The 26,654-nt window shown below is 36.7% G+C and overlaps 2 protein-coding genes across 3 annotated transcripts; one reads left to right on the forward strand and one right to left on the reverse strand.

The window, feature by feature from the left end:
* Positions 1-249: 249 nt before the first annotated feature.
* On the forward strand, positions 250-1,925 carry LOC148282375 (uncharacterized). The gene has a single exon (XM_088225179.1). The coding sequence runs from the start codon at positions 433-435 to the stop codon at positions 1,315-1,317; it is 885 nt and encodes a 294-aa protein (XP_088081305.1). The 5' UTR covers positions 250-432; the 3' UTR covers positions 1,318-1,925.
* Positions 250-25,578, reverse strand: LOC148282374 (E3 ubiquitin-protein ligase Kcmf1-like). Of its 2 annotated transcripts, none has more exons than XM_088225177.1 (9): positions 25,393-25,578; positions 25,033-25,200; positions 20,011-20,147; positions 18,106-18,225; positions 17,310-17,407; positions 9,192-9,366; positions 8,188-8,369; positions 5,388-5,615; positions 250-3,770 (listed from the first exon to the last, which is right to left on the reverse strand). In XM_088225177.1, exons 1-9 carry the CDS (start codon positions 25,406-25,408, stop codon positions 3,725-3,727), a joined length of 1,170 nt encoding a protein of 389 aa, XP_088081303.1. In that variant the 5' UTR covers positions 25,409-25,578; the 3' UTR covers positions 250-3,724. The 2 variants fall into 2 exon arrangements, with proteins under 2 accessions (XP_088081303.1, XP_088081304.1); XM_088225178.1 differs by having other exon boundaries at positions 250-3,774.
* Between the last annotated feature and the right edge of the window lie 1,076 nt (positions 25,579-26,654).

Raw genomic sequence — 26,654 nt, forward strand, 5'->3', positions numbered from 1 at the left:
CATTGGAAAGGATTGTGTTTTTGTTGGTATAAATAGGTTTTTTAAAATTTGTTGCAACAGAGAGGGAAAACATTTTTGAGAAGGGAATATGGGGGTCTAGGCATTTACAAAGCTTATGACGTGTAATTATTTGATAAGTCGGTACTAAAATTGACGAATACCATAGAATACTTGACTCTTGGCAAATGTTTATGGTTTGATCAATCCGTGTCTCTGCCTCTGCATGCTGCCTTTTTCCTTTTTGTCTTTGCTCTTAATTTGCCTCTGTTCGATTTGTGCAGTTTGGCATTTATCGTTGGTGTTATTGTTTCAATTTTCGATCACTTGCTTTCTGGACGGTATTTTTACAATTAATTTTTGTGTGTCGATGATAACGTATATGTGCACATAAGTAAAATACCCGAACCGAAATAGTATATCGAAGTTTTCGTGATGATGGCTGATTCAACCGTATTTGGAAAGTCTTCCGACATCGCGAAATTAAAAGTAGTGGAACTCAAGAAAGAATTGAAGTCGCGCGGGTTGAGTACAGTCGGAGATAAGAGCGAGCTGAGTTCGCGACTGCAGGCCGCGGTCAGCAAGGATAGTCTCGCTGAGGAAACGCTGGACTCCGACGAGTTGGATTCTGACGGAGTTTTAGACGACGATGATGAAGACAAAGCTGTCGGGGATTTGATCGCTGACGATATAATCTCTAACGAATCCGAGGTTTCAGCGTCGACGCTCGCCAAATGTCAAGAGACAGAAGCCAAACCGGGTACCGTAACCGGCACCGCGTTGCATCCGCCGCGCACTCTCAAGAGAAGGTTACCCCTGATTTCATCTTCGGAATCCTTAAACGAAGATAAGCTACTCTCCCCCGAGTCTGAAAGTCCGCCCAAAGTCAAGAAGGGCGCTGATGCGAATCCCACTCCTACCAAGAAGATCGTACTCAACAGGGCGGTGATCACGGCTCCCGCCGCAGCGAACGAAAGCACGGTGGAAAAGGCGGACAGCACTGATAAAGGAGATAATCCCGCGACTAAGGTTATCAAGCTGGCTGCCGACCCCAAGGAAAGGCTGGAAATGAGAGCCAAGAGGTTCGGGCTGGCGCCGACGGAATCCACGGCTAAAGATGCTAGGAAGGCTCGCTTCGGACTTAGCTCTCCGGATAACAAACCTTCGCAGAGAATCCAACCGGCCGCCAGCGCTTCGCTGGACATCCTGAAGAAGCGAGCGGAACGGTTCGGCGTTTCAGTTTCCAAACTCATGGTGGACGTAGAAAACAAAGAACGGATAGAGAAACGCAAAGCCAAGTTCGCTTTAGTCAAGACGTAATAATGACTATGAACATTAGTTTATAATGTTTGTTGTAAGAATAAATGTTATATTTTAATCGGTAGATTTTGTGTGATATATTGTTTTAAGTCTTTACTTTTTGATACGTATGATTGGATCAATAAGTTTATGTGAGATTGAAGCGAGATGTATGAAGTTTTTTTTTGCACTTTTCTTTCAATATAATTCCGTTAACTTCACTGACAGCACCATTCGATTTCCATTTTTAATGATGAGTATTGTGTGTAAAATATCCATTTTTATTACCTACAAAACTTTTACAATATTTTCCATCGGTAACTTCAGTGATGTGCGGTTGCAGTATAATATAAAATAATTTTCAATGGATTAATGAATGAACTTTTTTCCTACTATTCTCATATTATGATTGCTCAATGAAACTATGGAATATTCAGAGAAATCTAATTGTAAATTTCTATGAATGTTTATTTCTCTACAATTTGAAACAGTTATCATTTTTTTTTTCAATCAATGTAAAATAACTTCCATTTGAATTGATTAATTTTTTATATTACATTTCAGAAATGCCATGTTGTTATTTAGATTATTTTATTGTTTATACTGAAATAAAAATGCCAGCACAAAAATTACTTTCTTTGAGAACTCCTGAAAATTAAATTTAGACATTGAAAGGATTCGCAATGTGATTTTTCTTCATACTACTAGGTCCATCCAAAAATCCTTAAAAGCGCATAGTTTTATCTGCTGTCATTGGATGTACAGTTTACAAATAGAACTATTTTTTAAAAAAGCAGAACATACTGACTTAGAAAATTTCTCTTGGATACTCTCTCTTTGACAAAAACAAAAGGTTCGATTTTGAGATAAGGGAAAATGGAGATGCCGGCGACCTTGATTTTGTCAATTTTAGCTAGGCATAATCAGTCCGGTGTGCGGTTATCTTTTTCGCACAGTATTCGGGGAGGCATCTTCGAAAGAGTGACAGAAAAACTATTTATCAACCGCTCTCCACCTCAATCCTCTTAATATAGTATGGGTTTTCAATAAGAAAGTTCAATGCTACGGGAAATTGTATTGGAAAAAAAATCTTACATGCGATAAAAATTACAACATTTAATTATGGTGACATTTCATAATGTACAAAAAAAAATTATGAAAATGATTTTAATAAAAACAAACTATGTCACAAGATCTTAAGAATCAACTGATGATAGTGTTGTGATAGGTTTCCGGAAGCCACTCGCCAATCAGCAGAACTCACAGACTAGGACTTGTGACATTACAGGCTGAGTAATTTCATAATTACAAAACTTTAAAAAATCACAGTGCTGATAGTATGATACATAAAACAAAATATAAAAAAAATGTTCTGGCTTAGTTTAATAGTCAAATAGCAAATATATTTTTTTAAAACCCACTGCACTTCCTCATTCTACTAGATTAATGCCACGATATAAAAATATCAAAAAACAATTTCTTTCTATAAAAACTTTAAGTAAATTAATTGTTGGCTTAATACAGAACTATTGTCGCATTAAAAAAAAAAACAAACTTTTTTTATGTATTTATGTCTGCCAATGTAATATTTGCATTATGTACAAGTATTTTAAGCAAAATTGCATAATTTTCGGGTATTTAACTTTTGATTGCGGTTAAAACAGTTCTGCATCCAGCCAACATAATGTACAAAATGAAATTTTATAATAAATTTAAGATAACAGTACATATTATTGTATTTTCCTTACCAATTTATTACCTACTAGTTGGAGCCACTCTGCGCTGCCAGCGATTGTATCGACGTCCTCGTGGGAAGGAGGGTAAACAAATACACGGAGAAGTGTAAACAGACATTTCCTTTATTGAATGCATCGCAATAATAGATCGGGGAGAGGATTGGAAGGATCGGATCAGGAGAAGCTGACATTACACTGTAGACTAGAAGTACTTGTATGTGTGGGTCAAGTATCGCCAACTTTACTGGGGAACAGGAGTGAAAGAAACAAGGTGTGATGTGCGGGAAATAAACTCCAAATCACTAAATGTATTCATTATCACTACCGATCGCGGAATATAATATTTATGTAAAACACAAGGAAAGCGTAAATATGATCAAACCGTTACTAAACATACCACTCGATTCGGACAATTTAAAAATGATACAATATATTAAATTAAAATTAACAACAATAATATTTTATTACGAAATCATGTTTAGTAATATCACTAATTATTCTTTATAACGGCGCGCGCGGGCTGTCTCATACATATATGTATATACATAATATATTATCAAACAACATATCAATTTAATACATTATAAGACTAAGTGTTAAATACACAAACAGAGTGAAACTGCGGGAGCTTAACACCGGGGTGCTGGTTAGGGCTCCCGCGCTACGCCTCCGGGGGCTCCACTGGGGCTCCGTTAGGGCTCCTGCAGGCGCGGGGGGCAGCGGGGCGCCAGGCAGGACCTACCTTCAAGAACACAACTTCATGTTCACAATGCTTATGTTATATTCTCGCTGGGACTCATTTCCCAGATATAAAATTATTCATTTATCAAATAATGGCAATATACTAAGTTGGTACATAATAGATTTGACTTGGAACAAGGTAAGAAATCCCAGTTACGTAGTTAAAGTTTTAACAATAAGCATATTATGTATCGAGAAATGTATAAAATAAATTAAGCATTACGCCATGTGGGCCATTGTTTTAATTATTTTTTTTATAAGAGGAATCTAGACGTCTTTATTTATTCATAATATTATGTACATATATCTAATATTAAAAATTTTATAACATCATTCATTTTAACACAAATAAATACATGTTTATGTATGGGCAGTTTCAAAAAAGTTTGTACAACAACAAACCATCACGTCGTTTCCCCGTAAGGGTAGGCAGAGAGGATAGAACGCCACATCAATCTATCTTTGCATACAGATCTCGCTTCCTCTACATTCATACATCTTCTCATGCACGCATGCTGATTATTCCGACTTTTGACATGTTTATCTTCAAGTATTTGTTGGATTTGATCATGCCATGTCTTTTTCGGTCTTTCTCTATTTCTGCATCCATCAACATTTGTATTGTAAATATTTTTCGCCATTCTTTCGTTGCCCATTCGCTCTACATGTACAAACCAGCGCAGAGCTCCTCTCTTGATTTTGTCGATAATGCCTAACTCAGCCTTACATAATGTATGGATCTCGAAATTTGTGCATCTATCGTACATAGTTTTACCACACATTCGCCTGAGAGATCGCATTTCGAAAGCATTCAGCCTACTTCCATCCCTGTTTTTCCAAGTCCATACTTCACTCCCATACATAAGAGTCGAGACCAGGACTCTATTATGAACTGCTAATTTTTCCTTTTGCGATATAAACGGATGGACTCATGGTGTAACGGTCAGCGCGTTTGCCTACCATGCAAGAGGTCTCGGATTCGATTCCCGACATGAAATATTTATTTAGTGTTTTTACACTACAATATTTCATACTCCCTGGACTGGTACCTAAAGCGTAAGACCGATCATCTTACCTTCATGTAACAATTTTTTTTTTTTTAAGATACGGCACAATTGGTGTACGCACCACCACCATTCAGATAGCACAAGGGACCATCGGTCATCTTCATAAATGTTCAGGAGACCTGAAATAAGACTTTGATTCAACCTACAAACTAAAATATTTTTATGTTTTGTCCAGTAAAAATGTAAAAAGGTAAGAAAGTAAACTAAAACCGGACGAAATACTGAAATATTTTAGTCTTATTTCAGCTCTCCTGAACATTTTTCAAAATGACAGATGGCCCCTTCGGCCATTTGACTACCAAATTATTTTACCTTCGAAAGTACCATTATTAGACTAAATATTAACGATCAAATGAATCATCATAAATTCTACGTTCATTCTGACATTGAAATATATAACTCGTGATAGTTACAAAATAATAAAGTCACGGGACAGCCATAAAATCGTATGTAAAATCTTTTTTAAAACCACCTGTATAGTTCATTTGAGTTCAAATAGACCAATGGACAAATAGCTTTAAATGGAATTATGGTTATATAGCATTACCTGCCGTCAGCGAGGTGCTGCGCGCGCGCGTGTTCCTTGCGCTGCTTGGCGGGCTTGGCGGGGGGCGCAGGGGGCGGCGCGGCGCGCGGCGGCGGGGGCGGCGGCAACGGGCGCGGCCGCGGCGGAGGCGGCGGCCGACCCAGCGAGCCCAGCGCGGCGGCCTGCGCGAAGCGCGAGCGCCACGACAGCTCCTCCGACTCCTCTTCTAGACTGACACTGCTTAGGAACCTGCGTGGTGTAATGGCAGAAATTAAATAAGGGTCTTTATGCCAAGCGCTCGCAGCGAAAGAGGCAATAAAAGCATTAGATGTATCACATCCAATAAAATTGAGTTCTGATCAAAAAATTCTGATTTAGAGTTAAATAAATTATGAAAAAAAACCTCTCATATGCTGGAAAATAGGCATACTTCTAGCTTTCGAATTCAACCACTTAACTCATTCACTGCGGTGCACAGAAACGTCTGTGAGCGCCTATGACAGCGCTTTTACACAGTACTCATAACATATGCGAGTAATTTACTATCAAAAAGGTTCGTAGCTTAAGTATTCATCAAGCATATCTATATATTCATGGTCACCAACAAAATAAGTGTTTAAACTAAAAAATAAAATACTAATGACCGAGCGAAGTTTTGGTTTTAGCCAGTTTCAGTCAATAATCGGAGCTTTGATCGTAGTTTCAGTTTCGGGCAAAAATTATCCAAAACCTCGGCTCAGCCGAAACCTGCGGTAGGGAAGTGTCGGATTATGTTTGGCTGTACTCGGGTACTGTCGGCCTCGCGGTGTAATGGTCAGAGCGTTTGCCTACCATGTGAGAGGTCTCGGGTTCGATTCCCGACATGGTTGATATAAAATATTTATTTAAAATTTGTTTTTCACACTAGAATATTTCACAGTTCCTGGACTGGTAGACTGATCATCTTACCTTCATGAAACAATAAATGATCAAGATACACTGCGACTGGTTTACCAATGCAGTGCCTTATGCACCATTAGGTGCGGAAAGGGAATGATGATGTACTCGGGTACATCTTATAGCCGGTGACTCGGCCGCGTGACGTGTGACCTTTAGTTTGTTCGGGCTTTCAGGAGGTGAGTGTTGTTAGTTGCCACATTAAATTTATGCCTTTTGTTTCATTGTTGGCCTTACTCATAAGTGGAATACCGTCCTTATTATAGTGGTAGAATAAGGATGGTATTACCATCCGAATAATACCACTATACTTGGGCGTAACTTTACGTAGAGTTTATGAGTAAGGCCCAATTGATTTAACACTTATTTTAATGAACTCCTAAGGTTTAACAATAAAAATGCCTAATTTTAGGCATATTGAAGTGACGTTTAGCGTATTTAAACTAATTTCGGCCAAAAATAGAACAGGAGCCGAAATTCGGTTGCCGAACACAGGGAAAGGATTAATGGCTTTATGACACACTTACATGAACACTTGGAATGTGGCTATTCGAAAACAGAGTAACATTTTCTTTATGACAATCAAGTACATTTTCTTTATGACAATTGTTTCTTTCTTATAACAAAAGCATCTTGTAAATAATAAATTAACCCAAAGTTTGACAACAAATAATAATAATAAAGATCGAAAGTGTTGGGCAAAACTTTCATATATTGGCAAAACAAGTGATAAAATTGGACAAATAATAAATAAAAATAAATGCACCGCAGCCTTTTACGTTTTACGTGATAAGTTTTCCGACTCAGGAACTTACCTTCTTAATTGTAATGACTGTAAAAATACATGCTACGTAGGCCAAACGTTAGAGCCTTTAAAACATGTATAAAAAAGCACATACAATCATGGTCTAATAATAAAGATAATTCAAATTTTTTCAATCATTTAATAGAAAATAAACATTCCTTTGATTTAAAAAATAATGTAAAAATAATTCATATTGCACCTAAAGGCCATAAACTTGACAAACTAGAAATTCTCGAAATTAATAGATTAAAAAGTAAGCCCGACGTAGAATTACTTAATGAACAGATAACACACATGCTGTGCATTCTCCATTACTATACCCATTGTAATATATTTTTACTAATGACTTTTTACCCTTTGTTTTTCGGAAATCATAATTGACAAAAATCACACTCACAAAGGATGAGACACTAAAAATAAAATACTTTAACTCATTAAAATAACATCATATCAACTCATTAGTAAACCCGAAAAAATTTTGATAATGATCCTTAAGATAAAAATAACTTTTAATTTACTTTCATATAATTTTGAATTCTCTATCCTTACTCCTTAATAGAGATACCAGTCTCGAAGATGTCGCGAAAGCGATGAAACTGGTCACTGGATATTCCAAATTTGTGGATTAAAGTATCACTGGTCTTTTATTTATATAATAAATTAATTATTTATATTAATACTAACATATAATACAACCGAAATTTCATAATACATACAATATAATATAATACGATGAATTTACATATATATATAAGAATTGAAGAAATATGGATGTTCAAACATAGGCAAAATGGTGAATGTTACACAGTTCGTAAAGTGGCCACTTAAACCAGCCAATGACAGGTCATAAGCCCTGTAAATGCCTTGACTTCCATATTCCCTTATTTAAGGTATTCTCCATCCCTGTTGTAATTTGTTAATATATATATACAGCCGAAAAGATTAGTAAAAAACAGACAAATACACTTTTGTTTTAATTACAAATAAATAAGTAAAAAATAATAATATGTACACATTAACTAATTTAATAAAAATATTCATACATAAAAACAAATACATTAGGTAAATGTAGTGAGTTACCTAGCCAGTAGGAATTGTGAGGGCGGCGCGTCAGTTTCCCGGGCGGGGGGTGCCTGCGGGGCGGGGGCGGCAGGTCCGGGGGCGGGCTGCGGAGCGCCGGCGGGGGCTGCGGCGGGCGCGGGGGCTCCCGCGGCGCCGGCCCCCCGCCGGGGGACGCGCTCCAGATGCTGCTGTCGCGCTGCCTGCAAACACACGTGCCACATGAGAAAGTTTAGGTAAACGGTACCTCATTATGCTTACAGAGGAATATTTTTATTTCATAAAATGTACAAAAGTAACAAAAAGTACAGTCAGAAATACAACATGTTTAAGAAATACGTTAAAAAATATACTCATAATTCTTTTGGCATTTGTTGAAAACATTGTATTTAGAAATATTACTGAGAAATTAATAGAAACATTGTTGTAAGACGTTACTCCTGATTATGGTACAATAAATAAATAAGAATTGTTTTTTTCTGTTCCATAATGGGAAATGTTCAAATATATATTATATTGTATGTAATCTGTATAAATTTATACCTACTCTAAAAAATTAATAAGAATTAGTAGAATTTGAAACATATAAAAACACTTACTTCAATTATGTATTCACTATAAATATTTGCAGTTCATGCATCTATTCACATCTTTCACATTTACCATACAATATAAGGATAAAAGTATTATTTGTTAAGATTTCTCTTTGATTTTTATTTGATAGTAACACTAAATGGACAGGCGCTGGTGGCATAGTTAGTTAGATGGCCAACTGTAAAATTGGCATTGCGGGTTCAATTCCCACCAGTAGCAAAAATAAAATCGAAGATTTGTTTATCAATGAGGAACTTTCGCCCTACGGGAAATTGGATGCAAAAAATGTTTTCTTGAGCGCGGTAAAAATTAGAGCATTATTCTCTATCAGTCATACATAGAAGCTTAGCGGAATATTTCTCAAAAAAATTAAAAAAACTGATGTGGTCCCCGGTCTTAACATTCAATGAAGGTGTTTGAGGAGTACTTACCGAAACCTGGTGGCGCTCAAGCTGAAGCTGCATCTGTAGTTGCTGGAGCTGGGAGGGTGCGGGGGCCGGCCCGGCTGCCCTGCGGGCCCCCGACAGCTGGGACAGGAGCTCCGCTATGGGGTCCACCACGGCTTCACGTGACCCGGGAGACAGGGCACTGAGACCTCCTCCCGCACTGAAATATATCATTTTTATTTATCCATTTATGAAATCATTTTATTTTTCGTAAATTCAATCCAATATGTTATGGGAAATGGAATTAGTACTGCCAAAAATAAAAAGGTTTTGCTATGTATGCAGCCATATTTAAAACCAAGCAATCTCTGCCTGGTGAAACGATAATTGGCATGAAAAATCGATAGACAAAATCTACTGCTTTTCTGTTTAGTTTACCACAGTGTTAAGCTATGGTTTCCAATGAAGGAAGCGCCATATCTAGCGGTTACTTTTTATTTTATTTTTATTTTTAAAAAAATAGAAAATAGAAAAAATGTGAGAAGAACTCAATTGAATAGCAATAAAAAAAAATAGACTGATACATAACATGCTTGTTTTTATATTTAAATTTTTAAACAATCGAATGCCCAAATACTTCAAATTAGATAGTGTTAAATAAAAAAAATCATGATTATATTACTAGAAATAGGGATAGAACAAAGCTGCCATTAAAAAAAAAAACAGAACCCCAAAATTGTATTTTGTATAAAGGCTTGAAAATGTATGAAGAGATGCCTGAATGTATGAAGAATGAATTTTTTTTTAATAAATTTAAAAATAAATGTTTTGTTTACTGAAAAATAATGTTAATAGATATGTAAGTAAAGTCAATGCAAATATTATTTTATATACTCTGTAAGCTAACTTAAAAAATAAATAAATAAATTAAAAAATCAAATTTATTTAATAAAACTGAGACAGGTCGGCGGAAAATGGATAAACTAGACTAGGAAGATAAAGGGTTATCGGAAGTCATAAAATATCATTTGGAGAAGAGTGAGATATTTAAAAGTCATGCCACAAAGTGTGCATCTCAACTCAAGGTACAAATATCAAAATGATCACGATTTTCTTACGAAATCAATATAAATTGTCACATTTTTGATAGTCCAAATCATGTTGGCACTCATTTTCAGACGCAAGAATGAAAAAAAATCTCTAACTATTCGTGCCGCTATGTTGGCCATCCTGCAAACGACGGTACTGCTGTTCAGCGTTCTATTCACAGCCAAAGCTCTCTGGTTAATACAAACCCACGCTATCTGGTTATGTCTGCATAAACCAGATAGCGCGGGTTTTAATGACGTTTTCCACCGGCACATGACGGCCGCTAGACGATGGCACTCCTCTCTAAGGAAGCCATAGCTCAAGGAAAGGTTGCCAGTTTAAAGACATTTCAGTGACACGGAAAAGGAATTTTTAACGGCAAATTCTCAATATATTGTTATATTGATGTTTTTGTAGATATTTCTTGATAAAACTCGGGCTACAAAATATTGGAGTTTTACCTACCATTAAAACTCTTATTATGTTTCTATTGATTTCTGGAGTCCATATTATGAGAGAAGCGTTCATTTTCTTTCCCGTTGTCTGTGGTTTCGTATCGTCTATTCCTGGGTCAATGTCTTAATCTATGGTCGCTCTGTCCGTTTCCGCCAATTTGGTATCCCGGTCATCCATGGATTTTGTTTTTTCATAAAGCTCATAATGCACCAGGTAGGTGTTACCTGGACTCCAGAAATCAATAGAAACATAATAAGAGTTTTAATGGTAGGTAAAACTCCAATATTATGTGTTCTGAATTGATTTCTGGAGTCCATATTATGAGAGATCTGTCTGTTATCTCCTGGTGACCGGGTGACGCCTTTATTTGATATTAACCGGTTGAAACAGGCTTGCTAGAGAGGAACCTTTTGAGACTGTATGATTTAGCAACTCTCTTTGGTAATATTTTCTGAAGGTATTTTCAGTTTTCCAGTTTCCTCTCTCTAATATATTATCAATTGGGTAGTTTTCTAACCAATTGAGGGATGCGACCGCTGAACGTGTACTGCCGGGAGTAGCTTCCACTCCAGCCATTTTCAGTGTGGTCTTTATCCATCCTCCTATAATGGTTCTTGTAGCAGCTTTTACAGGGCCCCTAGTGCTTATAAACAGGCTTTTGAGGTTATCTACTTCCGATCTCCGATCCTTTGACAATTCTACTAGTTTTCTTATCCAAAAGACCGGGTTTATGTTGGGTTCCGGTGATTCTAAAAGTTTCCAGCTGGATTGCTGGTGTGACCGGGTGTCTGTCTTTGATCCGAAAGACGGATGTAGGATAATGGAAGTACCTTCGTCCTGCAGGTTCCCTTCCGAGATATTTAGCAACATCAGGTCGTGTACTCTCCGTCCCGATGAGAGCAGTAATAGTGTTGCCACTCTACAGGAGATCTCGTATAGGGAGTTTAATTTAGGACTATTTTTACATAGCCAGTCTTTTACAATCTGTGGATTCCAGATTGGAGATTTTGGAAGAGTAGATTTTGCCATAGCTATCGCTTTCAGGGTATGTTTTACTAAAAAATTTGAACTAAGACTTTCTTCAGCCGTTGGGTTACAGAACGTTGCTATTGCTGACTTATGCACTAGTATAGTGTTATATGACAATTTCTCCTCAATAAACAACTGTGCCAAGTACCTGGCCACCTGGTTTGCAGTAGGTTTGTTAGGATGGAAATTGTTCTTTGATGCCCAGCGGCACCATCTGTCCCAAGCTGGCTTATAAGTATTTAGTGTCGAAGTTCGCCATCCTGATAGAAGTAAATTCTTCTCTTCTGGATTCCATCTGTTCAAAACGCTGTCCCACCCCCAATTTTCCATACTTCTATTTCCAGTTCTTGTATTTTGGGTGGAGGTTTGCTGGTTGATGTGTCGATTAGTACAGATTCCAAGTTGGCTATTTTCAATGGCGGTGCTAATGATCGGCGTATTAAGTCTGGTCGCCAGAACGCCCTCGGCCACCTCGGGACTGCAAGGAGAAAGGTTCCGGTTGCCTTGTTCAGGTGTGCTAGAATTCGTGGTATTAAGTTTGGCGGGGGAAAAATCCAGGCAAGATTGTAATCCCAACATTGACTGAAAGCGTTCTGAAAGATTGCGCACGAGTCTGTGCAATCTCTTGAAACATATGTTGAAGTCACGTGTGCCGTTTTGGAAGCAAACAGGTCTATATCGGGTTGTCCGAAGTGATTGAAAATTAGTTCGGTTGCTGCTGGTAAAAGGTGCCATTCCGGAGATGTTTTTCCCCGAGACAGGTGATCTGCGTCGCCGTTGTATTTTCCGGGAAGAAACTGCGCTGTCAGCGAGATATCCCACTCGTCTGCAAGGGTCAGGAGGTCTTGGGTCAGATTTAAGAGTGTTATGGATTTGGTGCCTCCTTCCTTGGAGATATATGCGACTACTGATTTGTTGTCCGATTGCACTAAGACTTCTGAACCGGAGAGATTGTGTGCTGAGTGTTGAAGGGTTGCAAGCACTGCGAACAACTCTTTCCGGTTTGAATGCCACTTTTTCTGTAGGTCGGTCCACTGACCTGATAAAGTTAAATCGTCCAATGTTGCTCCCCAAGCCAGGTCTGAGGCGTCTGTTGTCAGGAAATGGCTGAACATTTCCTTGTGAATGGTGTTTGACGAGTGCAAGTTTTCTGTCCACCATTCTACCTCCTGCAAGCACTCCTCGGTCATCGGGACTAACCTTCTTGGTGGAAGGTGCTTTAGCGATTTGCTCGCTATCTGCAACTGTCGGCAGTGCATTCGTCCTCTTTTTACCACGAAGTTGGCAAAGTTTAACCTTCCCAGGAGACTTTCCGCTTGCTTTAGAGACCATTGCCGGCAAGACAGTATCGCTCGAAGTGATTGGTGGAATGCCGTACACTTCCGTTCTGACAGGGACTTGCGATTGTTGCGCATGTCCCATACGATCCCCAGGTATTCTGTGTTTTGTGTTGGGGAGAGCACTGACTTTTGGAAATTTACATTCCACCCCAGAAATTGTAGAGTATCTACTGCTAGCCGTGTCTGTTGGCCTAGATCCTCCTTGGATTGGCTCGCAAGGAGGAAGTCGTCGAGATACACGATTGTCCGTATACCCTTCCGACGCAGTAACTCGGCTACCCAATTTGTAAGGGTCGCGAACATTCTGGGAGCAGATGAAAGGCCAAAGGGCAGACTTGTCATCTGAAGTAAATTTCCTCGGTAGACCAAGCGCAAGAATCTCCGATGCTTTGGTGCGATCGGGAGATGATAATAGGCTTGTGAGAGGTCTATTTTTGTCAACCAATCTTTTGGTTGCAAAAATTCCGGAACTTTGTAGTGGCTTATTAGTTTGAAGGGAGCAGGGTCTAAAAACAGATTCAGAGACTTCAAGTTGAAGATTACACGTAGGGAGCCGTCCGATTTTGGTGTTAGGAACATTTTTGATAGGAAGCTGGGAGATAAGTCCGCAGCTTCCAGAACACCGGTCTCGGTAAGTTCCTTTATTTGGAAGTCCATCTCGGCAGAGGGCGGTGTGCAAAATTGGTTTAAAGTATTTTTGTGTGGCATTATCAAAGGAGGTTTTGACACGAAGGGTATCCGTGTCCCCCTGATCATTTCCAGCATAAATGTTGGTGCTCCCAGTGTCGACCAAGCTGCCTGGAATAACTTTAAACACCCCCCACGAAATGGATTCCTTCTGGCGTCAATTACGGGTGTGCCTTCCTCTAGGCTTGTTCTCTTTTGAACCAGCAGAGGTGGGCTTGCCTCCCCCTTTTTTCTTTGTAGAAAACTTGCTGGGACCAGCTCCTCCTTTGGGAAAACCATGATTTTTGCTAGTGAGAGGCCTTCGCTGCTCACTAAAAAACTGGTTGTCTGGCTTTTTCCTGATAGGTACCTGAGGTCTCAATGAAGGTTGAGGTATCACCGGTTTTACCGTCAACCTGTCGGAAGTACCTACCCTAGATAGGAAAGACGTCAGATTTCCCTTGCTAAACAGGTGTTCCGAGCTAGGAGGAATTCTGCTAAGTCCCTCTCTGACGTGCTCATCTTTAACTTCTCCGAGGATGGCTTTCCTGCGAAATTGCACCGCCTCCGTTCGCCTGCCACATACCATCTGAAGAATGTCCTCAGAAACCCTTTGGTATGCGGAGTCGGGGGCAAACAAAAATTTGACCTTATCAAATAAGGTCTTTTTGTTAAGAGCCGTGCTCTCGCCGGCGGCCCAATTCACCAATGCTTGGAGCCCTGACTGAAACTCCTCTTTCTGTATGAGGAGGGCGTGCGATAGAGCAGCAAAAGACTTTTCAAGTGAAGCTTGAGTAGAAGAGCTGACATCACAGCGTCTGAGCTCGTCGTTGACTTTGAGTTCAACAAACGACGGTTCTGCCAGAAATTTCTTCTGGACCTCCGCGTATCGCACGCCGGCCCAGTTATCACTGTCGAAGTGTTGGAGCTTTTCCAATGCTCGAATCCTGTTTGGATTAGCTTTTGGATGGACCGGTTCCTTGACTGTCGTGCTGGGTTCCTGGAAATCCAGCTGCAGCTCTTCTTGAGCATCCACGTGTTCCTCTAGTCCGGGAGGTTGTTGGAGAAAATCTTCGTCCTCTTGCAGTTCCGACTCTACGGGAGAAGTATTACCTGGCGCTGCGACATTGGTGTCGGTTTGACTTTGGAATACCGCGTCAGTCAGAATTCCGATCTGTTGGACTAGATAGTCTATTCTCGGGTCCATCAACACTTTTAGCCGCTTTTGCTGTCGCGGCTCGGGAGACTCTGTGTCTGACGATGAAGGACCGGGCGATTTGTGAGATCTTTTTTGCGATTCGCTGCATCGAGAGGGCCCAGCCACCGGCGATAATGAGTGAGGTTGAACATTTTCTGCATCACTCATTGTTATCTCAAAAAGTCTGCAGATTTATTTAAAAAGTCGAGTAAACTTAGTACTGAAGACTAAAGAGGTCGGAGTATTCAAAATGACGACCGATGTTTACCGACAATTAGGACGAAATTGAAATTTACACGAAATACATATTTCAAAATTTGACTCGAAGCACCAAATTCTTAGTAAATGAGTTATCCGTCACATAAATAGATCAATTATCCGTCACACTTAAAATATTCACTCGCGCGATGTTTGTAAACACACAACAGGTGATTTTCAAGATGGCGTCGTTTGTTTACGACGGTGAAAAATAATATTTTTTAGGTAAATAAGCGACAATGCCGGGTAGATGAAGATCGTTTGTTCACGTATTTTATAGTTTTTATAGTAAGACAGGAACAACTTCAAGCGTCAACACTTAACAATATTAAACTCTCACAATGTTTTTTAAACGATAGCCGTGCTTATCAAAATGGTGTTTTGTAAACAAACCCCAAAACACGATGATTACTGATCGTTATACGTGAGAATGCGGAACTTTCGTAATTTAAATTGTATAATATAACCGTCCTTAAAAGTTTTTATCGATGGTAACGCTGTTTTTCCCAGGAATATATGAGATTTTTTCGAACTGATCGGACAAAATCAACGAACGTCTTAACACGTTGGGAAAATGACGCTTTATGAAAAAACAAAATCCATGGATGACCGGGATACCAAATTGGCGGAAACGGACAGAGCGACCATAGATTAAGACATTGACCCAGGAATAGACGATACGAAACCACAGACAACGGGAAAGAAAATGAACGCTTCTCTCATAATATGGACTCCAGAAATCAATTCAGAACACATAATGTCAGTTTCTCACCCTGCAATTTTTGCTCAGTTTATCCAGGGACTATGTGACAAACTAAACAAACTCTTTAAATGGTCCATTTTGCAGCTGAGCGATAATAATGACACAAGTTAAAAATTTACAATTTGGAGTAAAGTGTGCAGAAACATTCCATAATAAATTTCATGCGTGGCCTAAATGTACATGTGTTGGTTTTATACTACATATATTATTTTTTAATTTCAATAAATGATAGTGGCACAATGATTATTTTTCCATTGTTATGACTAAAAATATTAGAAACTCGATGGCAGAAGTTAATGTTTAAAATCAAACCAAATATTTTATTGAAAATTATTTCAGGGTTTGTAGAGCAACGGCATAGTTGTCGACTAGATCAAATAATCAATATGTCCTCACCTCACCTCATCACAACTTTATCTTAAACATAATACAACAAAAAATATAGCATAGACTACCACATAAATATTGGTGGGTTAAGGACCTCGCTATAGAGATTATATCATTAGGAAAAGAATTCTCAAATTCAATCTGTTATTTCGAGTGAAGCTAACGGAGGTATTTAGATCGCAATAGAAAAAGTGCTTTCTTGGCAGAGCTCATTCCACTGTACATTTTACCTCTAGTAAATCTACAATGTAGGGTTAGCTCGCGCCGTCACTGGGTTGGCCGATGTCCAAAATATTGAAACACTTATCTATTGCACAAGAATGAAGAAATGTCCCCGCATACCACGGCCGAATCCGTACAGCATCTATATAACAACTTCTGCACTGGTTTATACACTGACATTATTTCAAGCCAAAAAGACGTAAAAACTCAATTCCAATATCTAGACAGCTTGGCAACAAACATGATATATTATATCTTCAGTGTCCGTATTCTATTCTCATTTCATTTCCCTATCGCACCGGTATAGCAATTGCAGCGTATCTAAATCATTAGATACACGCAGGCAAGATGATCAGTATTATGCTTAAGACCCAATCGTAGAACTAAGAAATATTACAGTGAAAATGACACTTTTGGATACAAATCTAATGTCAACTTTGCTGGGAATTGAATCTGGTACAAATATCGCCTATATTTTATTTTTTAGTATCTTTTAAAAAAATTATAGAGAGGAAAACACATCCAGAATTCCTTTTCTAAGAACTATATTTTTCATCCACCCGGACACAGAATACTCTATTCTAGCATAGAAATCATTTTATTTCAACAAATAGCTTTTAAAATTCTTTAAAATGAACTATGTATAAGTCGAATAATGGACACGGTATGCATTTCCTAGAATAATTTACATATGACAAAAAGACCGGTATGAATTTTATGATTAAACATGATGAAGAGAAAGAGAAAGGACTCACCTAAAGTGCATATTGGAGCGACGGGATCGGACCCCGATACCTCGGCCGGAGTGTGGTGTGCGCCGTACTCCCCCATGTCGGATGGCAGTCGGCTCGTCGTGTGAATAAGTTAAGGATTATCTTTCATACACGTTTCGACACCTTTATATTTTCATTTTATAGCAAGTAAAAGCGGTAAATAATTACAAATGCTATAATAAATAATCCCTAGTCGATACGGCAGTTGTTGAAATAAAAGTACAGTAAAAGATTTTACACACAGGTGCAATATTCATCATCTCGGCTGATTTAATTATTTTTTCATATCCCAAATGATGGACTCTGCAATGTGTTCCCAAAGGCAGCAATAAAAAAACAACACAGAGCATTATAACCTTGAAAAGCACAATAATTAGATCCTTTGCCTTATCGGCCCAAAAACATATGTAAATATTGCTTTACAATGGTCTTTAAAAATAAAATTAGAATACAGCGACAAGCGACTAAATAATAAAAGTTATTAATTTAAATAAAATATTGGGATAATGCGAATGAATGACAAAGTACGTGACTGTAAAAATAAATTTCAATATGCACTTAATGCAAAGAATTGTGTACAAAAAATTCTACAGTAAATGTCATAATGTATTAAATTGATAGAACGTTTACAAGATGATATAAGCGCACCAGCGAAGCTGCCGCTCGCCTATAATCAGATAATAATATACAGAGCTCGATTCTTCGGATCAACCTGCACATTGCGATGTTGATTTTATCGATAGGGATGTAAGAACCAAGGCTAAATTATAAAGGATATGAGAAATGAAATGAGGTCTCTGGGTCCTGTGCGGTGCTCGAGGGTGAGGTGTCCGGCGAAGTCGTCCGTCACGAAGTTGGGTTCCCCGACCGGGACGGCCGCACACACGGGACATACAACCTGGCGATACAAAACATTTTTTATATACAGATACCACAAGAGTACAGGCGGCTCCTGACCAAAAAACTGGGAGTTCATTTATTTACATTTTGTAAACTTGTATGTTATTTTTAATCTCAGAGTAATGATTCACTAGATAAGTCCATTAGCTCTATTGCATAGAACAAAAGCGTTCCAAATTTTTGGTTCGGTTTTTAGTATAACAACAAACGTGTAACAGACGGTTTAGAGTACTAATGGCCCTTTGTATTGCTGTAATCTGTAGCTAACTTCGTGATTAATAATCAAAGAGAATAGTTTTTCTTCATATGGGCGACTCAATTAGCCAGCGGTGTGTTTTTTAAAATAATATTATAACAAGTCTAATATGGTGTTGTAAAGAAGTGAAATTGTGTGCAATGACAGCCCATACATCAGAACGCCAAATAATCTACCGTTGCTTTAGTTTGTATTGTGCTTTATGCGCACTAACATCGTACCTAACTAATTCTTACCAACATTTTGCCAATATGCATGTTTCAAGTGAGGTTACAAGGGCATGCGCCGGCACCGCGCGGATTATGAATATTGTCTTTCCCTTCTGATGCATGATTTATCGCCACGAAACGTAGAACATCTCACTGAAGCCACGGTTTTACCACATTTGGTTTACCACATTTTTATACAACTCGAAAGATATGGATGGTGATGATTAGCACATGTAACAAGATGAGAAGGTCGTCCATTCAACAAAATACAGTAGAACTCTGTTAATACGAACTCCAGTCATCCAGATTGCCAAACAGCCGGATCATTATCAGGAAATAAAAAATAAAGATGTTTTTAATTAAAATTTAATTGTAAAATAACTTAGCTGGACATTTATTTATTTAATAACATAAAATAAATGAAACAACTTTATTTTAAACCACTTTTTTTTTTTCTACCGACCGGTTTCAAAGCTATACAAACTTCTTTATCAAAGTATACTTAACTTATAAATTCTATCCTATTTTGTTCTATCAATATTGTATTACATATGGAACTAATAAATTCAAATGGAACTAATAAAATCAAATTAATATAATAAATCCGGCATATAACAATTAAATTGTAATGATTGCTACATTGAAACTTTAATATTAGAGTAAAAGAACACTTAAGGTGCCTAAATAATAATAATTTTTCTGAATTTGCAAACCATCTGATAGAAAATAATCATAATTTCAATAAAGACACTGGATTAAAAGTTATTCATGTTGAAAATAAAATATTAATATTAGACAACTTGGAAATCTTAGAAATTAAAAAAGCGATTCATAAAAAGAAAAAAAAAATATTTTGTTATTTATAAAATAAATATTTATAAAAAAAATAACCAAATATTTTTTTAACCACTAATGTCTAATTTTGAGCGTATATATCTTAAATTACGCTTCCCATCCTTACAAGACAAAGAGACTTGATTTATTAGTTCCATACGCAGCACAGTATTGATAGAATAAAATAGGATAGAATTCATTAGTTTAGTATAACCTTGATAAAGAAGCCTGTATAGCTTTGAAACCGGTCAGCAGAAAAAAAAGTGTTTTAAAACAAAGTTGTTTTATTCATTTTATTATAATAAATAACCACAAAGTTAGTGCTTCAATTGTAAAATTTATATTTATTTACGGACTTATTTAGTCCATTTAACGATGGTAAATACATTTCTTTATAATATATACAGGTACAGTTGAAATAAAATATAACTAAAGGAAATTAAAACTAGGACAAAAAATGGAATAATAATTATCATGATCTCACCTCATGTGAAGTATCAGCATGATCAGCTGTAACGTGTTCCTGAAGTGTAGCATCTGTGAAGCCCATCCGATTACAGAAAGGACATGTGTATGCCTGTGGCTGTTCTAATCCCAACGCTTCTCCCCCATAATATAAATCTGTAGAATGTAATACATTATATATTATTGTGCAATATGATAAAAACCTTAAACATACAGATCATTGAGAATTTTATGGTTTGAATATATTTTTAATAAAAGCCACATTGAGACATTAAAAAAAATATATATTTATTTATATACTATAATAATCACAGTTTATTAACAAAAATTACAATTTCTTTATCTACATGTTTTAGGTAATAGATTTCTCTGGATTATGTCTAGTCTGCCTAACTAGGTTCAACCTGTTTTAAGACAAACATTTTTATGCAAAATAAACAATAACATGACTACCTACTAGTTAGTTTATTATACAGTAATACAATATTTAATTCTAATATGTATTGTTTAAGAATGTTTATTGGTAAAATTTCCGATTTTTCTCTACCTAAACCCAATAACATTTTTTTTACAAATTTATTTAGTTGAATCCGGGTCGTGGTTTTGCAATGTTCGGGTAACATGTTGAATATTTTGGGCCCCAGAAACCTGAAATTTCTTTGCCCGAATTCAGAGTTTGTGGTAGACCCCATGACCCATCCTCTAGTTTGACTTCTGGTAGTGTGGGAGTGTTCCTTTTGGGATTTAGTAGAATAATTTGCTCTCACAAACATTGTTATTCTAAAGATATATAATCGCCTTATATCTAAGATCCCGAATTCCTAAATCAACTTGACACTGGGGTACCTGAAGGGCTTTTTTGAAATTATTTTAATGATTGATTTTAGGGCAGATTTGAGAGGTTTTAATATTGATTTATTAATGCCTCCCTATCCTATTATGCTATACATTGTAAATTAATTACATAAAATATAATATACTTGTTTGAGTTTAATTAGGGATAGGATGTTATGTATCGACTTGAAGATAAGGGGAAGTTTTCTATTTTTTTGTGTTATATATTCTAAGCGTTCTGTCTGTTTGAAATATTTTTTAATAATTCTTTTTAAATATTTTATATGGTGTACTGATAACAGGGGCCGCTGGTTGGTAGTTCCATCGACAGCAATGTCCCCCGGGCCCGAGGTAATTAAGTGTTATCTAATTTTTGGCCTTTGCTGCATGTGTGAAGGAATTGAACATTTGTATTTTTATCAAAAACATGATATTAGTCTATCATATTATGTATTTTGTTATAATTGTTATACATTAAACTGGTCCATTTCTGGTTGATCTTTAAATGATGTACTTTTTTTATAATTGTTAGATTTTTCTTTTAAGGTAAGATGTTTGTTTGTAGTTAGGATGTATATTTTTAATTGTATAATTGTTACACTTTAAACTGGCATATCTCTATTGAAATTAATCTGATCTGGTTGATCTTCAAATTTCTATTTGTATGAACTGGTTTAAGATTAGCCAGAAATGCGATGTCTCTTGTAACTCTTTATATCATGTACTTTATAAAATTGTTATATTTTCCTCAGTCCCGGAATGAGTTCTAATAACTCCTGGGAGTATAATGTATATGCATTGTATGATTATATTAAATAAAAAAAAAAAAAAAAAAAAAAAAAAAAAAAAAGATATGACTCAATAAGTATATAATATAATATAACTCGATAATAACAATCGTCGACTTACAGTTTTCATTAAATTTAAATACATATAATTCAAATACATTTTCATTATAAAACTTCATAAAATTATATAATTTACACCAGTTTTTACTATATACATTCAAACAATACTTATATTCATATAATTGTTATTACCTTATACTTAAATGATTTTAATTTAAACTCTTTTATTTCCATAATTATATAAAATCAGGATTTACAACCCCTACTTGCACTTGGATATAACATAGAAATTTGTTTAGTCTCCCACCAATCTGACGATGTCGGTCATGACGAAACCCGGTCACTGGTAAAAATTGATAAATAAAAGTGGAATAAAACTATATACATAGTTTTATTAATATAATTAAAAATGTAGTTCCACCAAGAAATGTCAGTAGAAAAACTCAATATATTAAGAAGTGTCTAATATGATCGCTTGTATTTTAATTTTGCTTATCCATATATTTTTTACCTTTTTCACTGTTTTGCAAACAGATCATAATAATACTACGCTTTGCTTATAATAAACGCCGATTTTTTCATCACTCAACTTAACTAAATTTAATGTTTCGGATATGTCCCAATGTTTGTAGACAAGGCTGAATTTCACTCCCTGGGAGTTATAAAGATTTAAAATTATTGCAATAAAGAGGAAAAGCATTTTTGCAAAGAGAACATGGAAGTCTAGGCATTTACAGGGCATATGACCTGTCATTGGCTGGTTTAAGTGGCCACTTTATACACTGTGTAACATTCACCATTCTGTCTACGTTTAAAGATCCACATTTTTTACTAAATTACTTAGTATAGATATAAGTATAAAAGTTGAAAAGTACTTTCAGGCTTTGCCTAGTAGGTAAAATAATTCAGTCATGAATCCCAACCACGTCAATAAAGGATTCAGTTATTTTACTTCACAAAAGTCAACAGATGGAAGCGTTGAGAGAAAGTTAAGAAAACAGTTTTGTAGATTAGTTTTCACATTGTTTATATGCCTACTATAGATACTAAGTGGACTATGTAATCTATAACTGTCTATCGTACACTCGAGATGAACCAGCGAAGAATAGAAAATTTCTTCAGTCAATAAAATCATAGCTTATAATTTTACATAATTTACAATGAGAAAACCAACATTTAATCATACAAAACTTATTCCAATCTTCGATTATAACAACCATGTTCAGGACAACGGCTACAAACCACTTTTACGGAAAAGGATATTCAACTATTTTGAATGTGTTTTTAACCAATTATGGTAATGAACAACAAAGGAACGTGGCCTATAGAGAGACCACAGGAAGTGTGATGCCTAGTCACCCCTAGCAGTCAGCCTAACCGGTTAGCCCCAACAGGCAGCCCGGACAGCAAGTCCAAGTGCAGCCAGATTAACCCCTCAACGCCGTGACACTCGCGCGGCACTATTCATTATTTATTCGCCATGTAATAAATACGCATTAAACAGCAGCCTAATTTCTTCTGTCGATCTCTAACTGAGGTAGGAACTCCAACAACCCTCGACAACTTAATTTCTGCAGGTCTTATGTATATATATTCTAGCGAGTAGTGTTAAAGTCGCAAATATCTATCGGCGCGATCCTTTTGCCAGAATGTGTACAGGACCCCGAATAATTGGTTGAAAACACATTAAAACTAACAAAGCCACATTGACTGAAATTGCAGTTAGAAGTCTTCGCCCTAAACATGATAAATAAGTAATATAAGTAGCACTCGACTTTCACATACTAACAAATGTAACACAATGTGTCTGTTACCTTTTATATGACAATAATTGTAATAAGAAAAATATAATAAAATGCACACCTAAAATTTTATATAAACACCATCCCAAAAGCCACTCACGTGGATAAGAGCGAGATCAGAGGTCACTGGTGTGGTCCGCAAGGTTGCCAACCAGAAACGGAGCTGACTCTAGATGAACTATAATACCCCCGGATTGGCAACCCAGAACAGGCAGAAGAAGTGTCGGCAGACCTCAGACAAGGCGGTCTGATGACATAAAGGTTGCAGGAAGTGGTCAGATGCGGTCGACTCGGGACAGAGAAGTGGAAACTTAAGGGGGTGGCCTATGTTCACCATCGGATAAGAGACGGCAGATGATGATGAACAATATAATATTCCCCAGGTTATTTTTTTTATCAGGATGTCATTTAAAGATTCTTTAATTTATTTTCTTGTTTTGATTTTGCCAAAAATGGATACTTGCACATGATAAAAAAGAATACTTACAAAATAACAAGGTTGTGTGTACTAATTTAAGCTTCACTTGCGTCTTTATTTGAACACATTTGGAAAGTATCCTAAGCATTGGTGCATGTATAATTTTGGTGTTAATAACAACTTTTCACTGTAGTTTATAAATACTGTAACATTTAAGTTTGTAAGTGAAAATTCTTGACGGAAGTTCATTGTAATTTATTGTACAAATAAAAGACGAGTGATGCTTTAATCCACAAATTTGGAATATCCAGTGACCGGTTTCATCGCTTTCGAGACTATATTTTAGAAGAATATATTCTCCATAACTATACTCATTGTACTATATTTTTACTAATGGCTTTTTATCCTTTGTTTTTCAGAACTCATAATTGACAAAAATCACATTCACGAAGGATGGGACACTAAAAAGAAAATACTTTAACTCATTAAAATAGCATTGTATCAACTCATTAGTTAACCTGAAAAAAAATGGATAATGATCCTTAAGATAAAAATAACTTTATTTAATTTACTTTCATATAATTTTGAATTCTCTATCCTTACCTCTGTTTTGTATAAATACACTGAACTCTTTAATATGTCTCAAACCAGTCTCGAAGATGTCCCGAAAACGATGAAACCGGTCACTGGATATTCCAAATTTGTGGATTAAAGTATCACTCATATTTTATTTATATGATATATTAGTACTGATGAAAAATTATATGTGTATTAACTATATGAGGTAATCAAATTTACAGATTAGAAAGTAAGTATACCTACATTTCAATAAAATCCGTCAAATTGTTAGTTATTTAAAAAAAAAACATTTTCTATCGATAACTGAGGCACTAATGCTACAAACGCATTTAAATTTGCGTATTTTGAAGACCTTTTTCCTTCTAAAACTGTTGTATATCGATGCTTCAGTTTTTTTGCACAAAAAATCATTCACAAAACAATGCTCACAAAAAAGATAAGATTAATAATGAATCCACTTTAATTCCTCGTTATTGGCGGTTTCACTTCATCGGGGGCTGAGAAAGTAAGAGGACGAGGAACGGGACAGGGGTACTCGAAGTGTAAACAATGAATTTTACCGAAATCAGATCGTGTGAGGATGCACTGAACGGGGTGGTCAGTCGCGTGGCGGGCCGAAGTCGCTCCATTCTCGTAACAAGAGCCGCACAAGTCATAATCGTAACATATAAGGCATTTATATCGACGGCCTCTAAAGTTGCTTTTCATACAAGAATCGCAGCTGACTCCTGCAAACAATGTCAAAATATACTTATTATTGTATTCATCGCAGCGTTAGTTAGGTCGATATTGCGCAATTAGAGATCCTAAGAACAAAGGAATGCGAATAAAAGAAAATATCTCAAGAAATATGCACTGACAGTGACGATTGCAGTCTTTAAAAGTCAATCGTGTAAATTTTGATTATCACCATCACCTACCTTCATGGCGACTCATTTTAGCTCAAGCGCCACCCGATTTCTGTTGCGCTTATTTTTGGCGTATTTTTTACAGCTCCTTCCTTCCTTTGTAAATAAATCAACTCTAATATTAGCGCTAACATGGGCAATGACAAATTTTTTAACAGAAATTTCTACGACAAACCTAACCCAACTAGGCCATAATGACGTCACATATGCATAGACAATATTAATTTGTTAGAAGTTAGTATTTATCATAGACTTCTTTTGTCAAAAAAAAAATGTTCCTACCTATTCAAAATAGACATTCGAAAATTATAATACAAAATCTTTAGGCGTTGTCAATTATTTTTTTTAATATGGGAGTTGCATTATTTTTTACTTTGCTTATAATATCCGAGGTATGATACAAGGTTTATATTTCAAAAAGGGGATTTTTCTGCAGTTAAATTACGTTAAATTTTAGCTAAGTTTTTGGGATCAGGGAAGGATATTCCGGCTTTCCGTTCCACTAGAATAATGTACGGCATTTTGTTCCCTACTTCGGTTTATTTTACCAATTTCCTGCACTATATTGACCATGTATGATACTTCCTCTCGTCTGAGTTATTTATTTCATATCACCGATGGGATGTCGCTAAAATCTTCACCCAGGCTTCTGCATCGCGCCTCCAGCGGTTGCCTTTAAAAGCTAAAAGGGGGGCAATGCATCAATGACAGGTGAGGGACATCTTGAGGAGTTTCAGCGTCCACTTTTCACTCCTAAAATCAAAGGTATAGAAAATTATAGGGAAAAACATTTTAGTAATACCTCCGGTAAGTTTACTCAAATAACGATCGTTCCAGAGTTGAAGGGTCCTGCTTCTAATTTTCCTTTCGGCAAAGCTGAGTGGGAAATCGACGAAATCGGGGGCTGTCTTCTTGAGCGTCGCCTCCCGAGCCTTTTCATTGCCATATATTCCGCAGTGTCCCCTTATCCAGCCGAAGAACACGTCTTGATGTCTGCATCGTAGCTTCTGGATATCTGATCTGATGTCCATTACATTAGGGTTGACCGTCAGTTATTGCATGAACGCCAGATTTGCAATCTGTCACAATCGTTATTTTCTCCCATTTGTTTGGTGGCTTCTTCAAAACATAGACCAGGGCTTCTCTGATCGCAAACAGTTCCACCTGAAAAACGGAGCAGAAATCACCAAGTTTCAACTTTTCAACGGCAGCTCTCTGACGCCATCATAGGGTGCAAAAGCAGCACCAACTTTGCCGTCTAAGAGACTGCCATC

Source organism: Micrasema longulum, unplaced genomic scaffold, assembly GCF_059751315.1.
Source record: "Micrasema longulum isolate JH-2025_06_02 unplaced genomic scaffold, ASM5975131v1 h1tg000334l, whole genome shotgun sequence".
Taxonomy (NCBI): Eukaryota; Metazoa; Arthropoda; class Insecta; order Trichoptera; family Brachycentridae; genus Micrasema; species Micrasema longulum.